The sequence below is a fragment of the Staurois parvus genome, unplaced genomic scaffold (assembly GCF_062004578.1).
Source record: "Staurois parvus isolate SC_StPar_1 unplaced genomic scaffold, SC_StPar_1.0 ptg000829l, whole genome shotgun sequence".
In the NCBI taxonomy this organism is placed as follows: Eukaryota; Metazoa; Chordata; class Amphibia; order Anura; family Ranidae; genus Staurois; species Staurois parvus.
This window is the reverse complement of record NW_028318625.1, coordinates 1,269,052-1,277,988: the sequence shown is the minus strand read 5'-3', so window position 1 is coordinate 1,277,988 and position 8,937 is coordinate 1,269,052. Positions and strand designations below refer to the sequence as shown.

At 41.9% G+C, this 8,937-nt stretch overlaps 1 protein-coding gene across 1 annotated transcript in view; it reads right to left on the bottom strand.

Moving 5' to 3' along the window:
- Positions 1–4,676: 4,676 nt before the first annotated feature.
- Positions 4,677–8,937, bottom strand: part of ACAA1 (acetyl-CoA acyltransferase 1) — a 54,509-nt gene continuing 50,248 nt past the window's right edge. The window contains exon 12 of the mRNA XM_089655256.1: positions 4,677–5,715. Coding sequence (XP_089511382.1) covers positions 5,640–5,715 — 76 coding nt within the window. The 3' untranslated portion in view covers positions 4,677–5,639. The remainder of the gene's footprint in view (positions 5,716–8,937) is intronic.

Here is an 8,937-nt window from a genome sequence, read left to right as displayed (position 1 = left end):
AGGGTCCTGTCCACGACAGACGTTTTGGAAGATCCGGCATTTCTGCCAAGACTCTGCATGGCCGCAGAAGCACACATCAGCCTCAGTTTGGTGCCAGATGGCCTTTATAAGGAGGCTCATCACTTCCTCAAGTTGCTGGATGATCTCTAGCTCCCCGTGCCTTGTTCCTGTGATTGTGACCTGTGATTTCCTGTTACCGACTCTGCTTTACCCCTGATCTGACCGTTTTGGTGTAGGATCAGTGATGGTCTGGCGAGGCATATCCATGGAAGGATGCACAGACCTCTACAGGCTAGACAATGGCACTCTGACTACCATTAGGTATTGGGATGAAATCCTTGGACCCATTGTCAGACCCTACGCTGGTGCACTGGGTTCTATCTGGTGCATGACAATGCCCAGCCTCATGTGGCGAGAGTATGAAGGCAGTTCCTGGAGGATGAAGAAATTGATACCATTGAATGGTCACCATGCTCGCCTGACCTAAATCCAATAGAACACCTCTGGGCTATCAGGTTTCAGTCCATCCGCTGCCACCAGGTTGCACCTCAGACTGTACAGGAGCTCAGTGATGCCCTGATCCAGATCTGGGAGGAAATACTGCAGGACACCATCAGTAGTCTCAGTAGGAGTATGCCCCAACATTGTCAGACATGCATACAAGCACGTGGGGGCCATACAAACTACTGAGTAACATTTTGAGTTGCTGTAATGAAATTTCATCAAAATGGACTAGCCTGTTGCATTTTTTCACTTTGATTTTCAGGGTCTCTTTGAATTCAGCCCTCTGTATGTTGATGATTTTCATTTCCATCGAACGATGGGGCATCCTTACGTTTCTAACACATTACCCAGTTCATATCAGTATAGATATCCAGCATCATATTTCCCCAGTGAGATCTGATGTGTTTTCAAAGTGTTCCTTTAATTTTTTTGACCAGTGAATTTTAGACCCCTCTCCAGCACACGAAGAGACATGGCTGGAAGCCCAAAAGGTGCTCAAACAATTGCATGTTACAGCAGTGGAGCGGAAAAGATTTTTTTAGAAAAATTTATTATGAGGAGGGCGAGCAGACAGGACTTCTTTTAGCCAGAATTGTTAATGCACAAGGAGGAATATCTCCCATCTCTTCTTTATGCACACCCAATGGCAAGCTGACCAACTGCCCTGATTTGATAATGACCAAACTAGTGCGTTTCAATGCAGAACTAGACCAGCCTAAGGCACAACCCTCTCCACCTGACCTGAACTTCCCAGATCAGATAGCTCGCCCAAAACTTTCCATTGCACATAAATGCTCTCTTGACTCCCCTATCAAGGTGGGGAAGATAACTGCCATCTCCTCCTTTCCAAATTGTAAGGTGTTGGGGGACGTTGGGACACCCATTGAGGTTTACAAAATGTATACAGATACTTTAGCCCCACAGTTATTGAAGGTATATCAGACTGCTCTAGAAAAGGGCTGTCTACCTGAGTAGAGCAAACATTGTGCTAATCCTAAAAGCTTGTAAATCTCCCATAGACCCCAGCTTATACAGACCTATTTTTCTAATGGTAGTAGATTTTAGCCAAAATACTCTCTCTATTATACCCCTCCTCCATTGCTTCAAGGCTAAATTAAGATTTGAAATAGGCTCTGGCTCTCCTTGATAGGTAGGGCCAGCCTTATCAAAATGATTGGCATGCTACAATTACTTTACTTTCTCCACAACTCCCCTGTAGTGATCCCCTTGTATATTTTTTAAACTGGTTAACTATCTTCAGCACTCTACTTTGGAAAGATAAATCTCCTAGAGTGAAGCTTGAGCCACGTCAGCAGCCTAAATATAGAAGTAGAGTAGCTCTGCCCAACACGTGGTTATACTATCTGGCTGCTGAATTGCAACACTTCATTGGGTCCTTTACGTCAGCGGAGGGAAAACTTTAGACATCCCTGGTGCACCAGACTCATCTTTTCAGTCCTCAAAGCGTTTCCCACTTACTCACTAATCCAGGTCTTGCACAGGGTGAGAGCCCTTCAGGGTGTAGTGGGATTTACCGAATATAGTCCCATTTGGCACAATCCCACTTAGGGGGAACTGGAATATCTTCAGTGTGCAGTGATGTGGAAGCGCTGGGGAATTACTCATCTGAGGCATATTTTCAGCAATGGATATCTCCTTTTGCTGATCTACAAGCTCCATTCCGCCTCCCTTCCACACTGCAGTTCTCCTATTTTCAGGTTCACCATGTGATCCTAGCCTAGGGCCCTATGAACAACTGGTCCTTATTACCCACACCCATCTTTCGCTTTCTTCAATCTGTGAACGAAACAAAGGGCTTCATCTCCAGATGCTATGACATGCTACCTTTCCCATACCTACAAGATCACCCTTGCAAAGCTAAAGAACAATGGGAGTAGGATGTAGTCCCACTGGATGAGGAGCTGTAGGATAATGCATTGGAATCCATTTTACTGAACTCACCACCAGTCAAAGGCTCTCGCAGCTATACATAATACTTTGTGCCCACTATAACCCCATCAAGCTCCACCGCATGGGTCTCCTGCAGTCACCCATTTGTACTAGGTGTGTCACTGCGTATGGTGATCTTATTCACCTTCTGTGGCACTGTTCTAAGCTCCACTGGTGCTGGGCAGATATTGTTGCCACCATCAATGCGTTCTTCCACATTACTGGCCCTATTGAACCTTCCTACTGTAATTTAGGTATACTAGATGATCCCCCAGTAACGGACTTCCAAAAGGCCGCAGTTAATAGGGCAGTTTCAAAAGATTATCCTCCAAAATTGCGTTCCAAAGCACTAATGGTTGTACTCATTTATGTTTATTGAAAGTATCTAAATAAACTATTTCTGATTTAAAAAAAAAAAAAAAAACATAAATGGAGGCACCTCAAAGAAAGTAATGACATGGTGTAGATGGCGTGTTGTGGTGAATGGCAGGAATGGCCAAATTGTGCTAAGAGTGGGAGGGACTTAAACGGGCATGATTAACCACTTCAATACCGGGCACTTTTACCCCCTTCCTGCCCAGGCCATTTCAGGTTTCAGCGCTCTCACAATTTGAATGACAATTGCGCGGTCATACAACATTGCACCCAAAATAAAAATTTTATCGTTTTCTTCACACAGCTAGAGCTTTCTTTTGGTGGTATTTAATCACCACTGGAGTTTTTATTTTTTGCTAAATTAACAAAAAAAGACAGAAAAAAATGAAGAAAAAAAAAAACACGTTTTTCTTTGTTTCTGTTATAAAAGTTTGCAAATAAATAATTGTTGTTCATAAATTTAGGCCGAGATGTATTCTACTACATGTCTTTGGTGAAAATAACCCAAATTAGGATGTATTTTTAAGTTTGTAGGAAAGTTATAGAGTTCACAAACTATGGTATAGATCTGAATATTGATCAATCCTGAAGTACTGACAGCCAATCTAATTTCTTGAGGTCTAAGAATGTCAAAACAGTACAGATATCCCCCAAATGACCCCTTTTTGCAAAGAAGACAGTCCAACGTACTTCATAAGAGGCATGGCGAGTTTTTTGAAGTTGTATTTTTTTTGTCATAATTTTTCGGAAAATGATAAAATTAAACAAATTATTTTCACTATTTTTTTTTTACATACCGTCACCAGTGCAGTACAGCGTCATCATATAACTGGCATGGCGGTGATCAGGGACACTGACTGGTGACAGTATGAAAAAAAAAAATATATACATATTTTTTTTATTTTTAATTTATTACTTTTTTTTAAGATTTTTTTTTTCATATTTCACTATGTCCAAAGTAGTACAATGTTACCATAGTAACATTGTACTACTTTGGGGGTGATCAGTATTTTTTTTTTTTCTTTTTACACAATTTGCTTATAGCAAAGAACTACTTTGCTATAAGCAAGCATTTACCTGAATGACATCGATTCATTCAGGGTTTTTTTTTTGTTTTTTTTTGTGCTTAGCTGTGATTTGGCCACAGCTAATCACATTGACATGTGCATGTGATCGCTGTGACCATTTACAGCTAGACACTAGTATACAATGGATGGCATGAATGAAGCCATCCATTGTATACAACTGTCATGTGACCTGCTGTGATTGGTCACAGCAGGTCACATGGTACTGGCAACGGGGGTCGGCACTCAGATTTGTCATCGGCCGTGTCCGAGGTACACGGCCAGTGACAGATCGTGCCACTGCGCGGCTCTGCAAGCGCGAAAACTGCGCATGCCGGGAGGACGCCATATGCTGTCCACCCAGAGATCTACAGCATTTTGCCAGCCGCCAAACGGCTATTGGCCGGGTGGCTATTGGTTAAATAAAACAGTCTAGAGTTTAGTAAAGTTCAGAACAATCATTTTTAGCCGTCGTTCATTTAGACATACTTCCCATCTTCTTGCCCATCATTTTTGGGGAGACATCTGCTATGGCTATCCTATAGATTTCATTCTAATGTATTCAGGATACACCACCCAATTTACACAAATATACTTTGCAATAATGTACTAGCACTAGTAAAATAAAGAGTAAAAAGTCATCAAATAAGTGTTCAATGAAGAAATGTGTTTAGTTTTCTTACTAATCTGTTATACATGTGTAAGATATTTTGAGGGTAAACGTAATGTCCTATTTCCGCTGTTGTAATAATTTCTGAAGGAAAAAAAAAAAAAAAAACACCATACAAGGCCAAAATGTTTAATCAAATTTCTTATCCTTTTGTTATAAACTTGTTTATTCTTCATAAAGAGTTCATTAGAAGAAAATTTACATGTTCAATTGGTTATAAAGCAAAAATAGGTTTAGTTGTGCAAATCAGATTTCATAGTTAAAAGCCACAATACCTAAAAATGCATTTACATTAAGAAATTAAACCTTTTTTTTATTATTTTACAAAAACCATATACATATATTTAAAATTAGGTCCCAGATCTTTAAAGAATAATTTTTCTGTCAATATGCAACAAAGAACACAAGAAGCTTTTTATTACAAATACATCTATAAATTAAATAAGACATACATTAATAAAATGAATGATCATTTTGCAGCAAGTAAAGAATTACAAGGTAATTTCATCCATAGTGAAGCTGCATAAAGTAAACACATGTAGATGTCTGAAATTCAATTTTTAATGTGTTAAGGGCTCCACAATGTTGGATTACATATTTCAAATGTACTTATACTTGAAGAAAGCATAGTGTCAAGGAAAGACATCATGTTACCTTGGACAAGTTAAGTATTAGTAAAGTTAGGTAATCATCAAAATGTTTTTCTACAGAGTGCAGCTTTTAGTGCCTGCCTGATGGACCAAATATGAAAACATTGTTATGAACACAAATTTACCAGCATCCAGTAGATTTCTACTGCCAGGAGAAAATATGTCTAGAGACGGTGTCCAGTGAGCATGAACCCTAGTACCAAAGTACACCATTTGGGTTGTAGAAGGATATTGAACTCCATGAGAAAACCCATGTAGGCACAAGAAAAGCATACCAACTCCATGTAGATGATGTTCTTGGTGGCTAGCTGACCCTAACATTGCAATTATTAGTATCAGAGGGGAAAAAAAAAAAAAAAAAAGGACAGTTTGATTATTGTTTTTGTGTTTCCAGGATAGGTAGCTTAACAGTCAGGTGGTAACAACCTAAATTCCAGGATATTCAAACACAGCAGCTGCTCCCATTCCAGTACCAATGCACATTGACACAACACCCAGGCTTCTGCAAAATAAAAAGCATATGTTGTAATCCTTGTCATTTTGACTCATCCACCTCACCAACCGCTCCACCTCTGCCTCCCCCCTCTGCCAATCCCTTCATTGGCTCCCGATTGCCCAACGCATTAAATTCAAACTGCTAACTCTGACCTACAAAGCCATTCACAACGCCGCCCCAAACTACATAACCGACCTGATACCCAAATACTACCCTACCCGTGCCCTCCGCTCCTCACAGGACCTCCTGCTCTCTAGCTCCCTGGTCTCCTCCTCCCACGCCTGATTGCAGGACTTCTCTAGGACTTCCCCCATCCCCTGGAACGCCCTACCCCAATCCATCAGACTGTCACCTACCCTCCTCACCTTCAGGCGCACCCTGAAAACCCTCCTCTATAGGGAAGCCTACCCCGACCTCACCTAACAACTAACCTCCTCCACTCCTCCCACCACTCCATCCCCCACAGCCATTTCCTCCTGTACCACCTTCCCCTCCCTCCTAGATTGTAAGCTCGAAAGAGCAGGGCCCTCGAACCCCCCGTGTATTGTATTGTTTCTGTCTTGTCTCATGTTCTGTCCCCCTTGCTACTGTACAGCGCTGAGCATACCCTTTGGCGCTATATAAATACTGTATAATAATAATAAAAGAACATGCATAGACAGCAAGATAACCAATTAAAGGGTTGGTCCTTACAAACAACTGGTAAGAATGGGTGCTGCAAAGCGAACACAGACACTGGGTTCTTAAAAGCCAATAGGCACAAAGGATGTAACTTCACTGTGTGCATCAAATTCCTTTACAAACACAGATGCTTCTCAGTAAAAATAGTTGTTATAACACCACTGTGCTGCCAAGCTGCAGGAGGGACCTAGCAGGCACACTCACTACAGGCGTTCTTCAGAAACTACAGAGAGAGAGCTGAAATTACCAGTCGTTATGACGGGAAGCTCCTGAACAGTGAATGTTTTACAGATCTGAAAGAAATACACGAAGGGCACCAATATACTTATCCCGGAGTTCAGCTGTCAATTTCTGGGGTAACTCCTTAAAGTGGCTGTAAACTCTAATTTTTTATTTTTAGCTACACGTAAGCCTACTTGTAGGTAAAATAAATATCTCCTAAATGCGCACAGTTTAGGAGATATTCTAGTGAGCAGCAGCCGGTGACTTCATCCGCGCATACGCTCTGAAGGAATGACCGAGACTCCTGCACGCATTTTTATCCATTTTATGCTCGTGGTTTCATTATTATGGCACCTTTTTGAGGATCATTTTAGAGTGACGCACACTATCTGTAAAATTTTCTAAAGTAATTGATTTTATGCGTATGATGTCATGTTTATTATGCTGCTTATATTAGAATCATTATTAGAGTGATACACATTAATTTATTATTCCACACACTCTATTATGGTTGGTCTAAAGGGTTAGGACACATTTATTTATTTTTGCAGCACTTGGAGTGCAGGGAACAATTACACACATTTTATTTATTTTTTTGTTGATTTTGCACTATACCACTCATATATATTGCCTTTACTGTAATCTGTGAAATGTGACAAAGTCAGGTGTTAGCAGCAACTTCCATTAACCTATTCAGTAGGTGTGGAAGCACACAAGTTATTTTTATTCATTTAACATATGGAGTATAGAATGGGTGGGAGAGTGAGACGATAGGGTAGGCGTTCTGGAAGAAGTACATAGTAACCCAAGTGTAGACCATTCTAAAAGGACTCTTCATTGGAAAAGGATAGGAGGAAGCACCTGAGTACCCTTTACGGGCTCTAGGCAGAAACGTGCATCAAATTATACAATCAGCGGTGTGATGTAACACCTGACCATCCACCTGAGACTGAGCTTTCAGTGGATTCATTTTAGTGCCAAAATTGAAAAATGTGCATTTATGTACATTCCAAACATAGCCCCATTTTAACCATGCTTCTCAAGCCCTAGCCATCATGGTGGGCATCCCCCCCCTTAAGGGGTCTTCAGGGACTGGACTCAATAACAATGGACCATGGCTCTGGACTTGTATAGCACTTGCAGCTGACGCAACATGTTGCAGCAGGGTATTTGAACACAGTGAGGGGTTGATGGAGGAGTTGTAAGACAAAAAAAAAAAAAGTTAAACTAGTGAACCTGATTTCTCTGTTATGGAGAAGAGGTCTCTTACCTTCAGACATCAGCAAAAACAGAGGACTCACAGGGGAAGCGCCCCAGGTTGGGGGGGCTCAAAAAGCTTGCCAGTTTCCAATCACGTGAAGGTGTGTGCCTAGATCTATGGTGTATGAATATATAACAACTTTACATACACTTTGGGGTTGTTTTACTAAAGGCAAATAGACTAGGCACTTGCAAAGGCATTTGCTCCTGAGTTTAAAAATAAGGTGAAGCTTCACTTTGTAATAAATAGCCAATCGCAGACAAGCAAATTAAAAAACTGCATTTTTTTCTTGAATATTATTGTACAGATGGATGTCAGCAGAGATTTCCCTAATTTACTAAGCTCTGGAGCAAATGCCCTTGCAGACTGCAACTGTACAATCTACACTCCACTGAAACCGCCTTACTCAAACTCTCCAACGACCTGCTAACCGCCAAAGCTAATGGCCACTATTCAGTGCTCCTACTCCTTGACCTCTCTGCGGCCTTCGACACAGTCGACCACCCCCTCCTCCTCAAAAAACTACACTCCCTCGGCCTCAGAGATTCTGCTCTCTCCTGGCTCTCATCCTACTTGTCACAACGCTCTTTCAGCATTACCTATAATGCTACCACCTCCCCCTCACTCCCCCTCTCTGTTGGGGGTCCCTCAAGGCTCTGTCCTCGGGCCCCTTCTCTTCTCCATCTACACCTCCTCCCTTGGCCAACTCATACACTCTCAAGGCTTCAACTACCACCTATATGCTGACGACACACAAATCTATCTCTCAACCCCCCACCTCACTCCCTCAGTCTCCGCCCGAATCACACACCTGCTGAGCGACATATCAGACTGGATGTCGCTCCACTTCCTTAAACTGAACCTCTCCAAAACCGAGTTTCTTGTCTTCCCCCCATCCCGGACCCCACCCCCCATTGACTTCTTCGTCACATCCAACAACGCCACCATCAAACCCGCCCTGCAGGCCAGAGTACTTCGTGTCATTCTGGACTCCAACCTATCCTTCCAGCCCCAAGTCCAATCTTTAACAAACTTGTGCAAACTCCACCTCCGCAACATCGCCA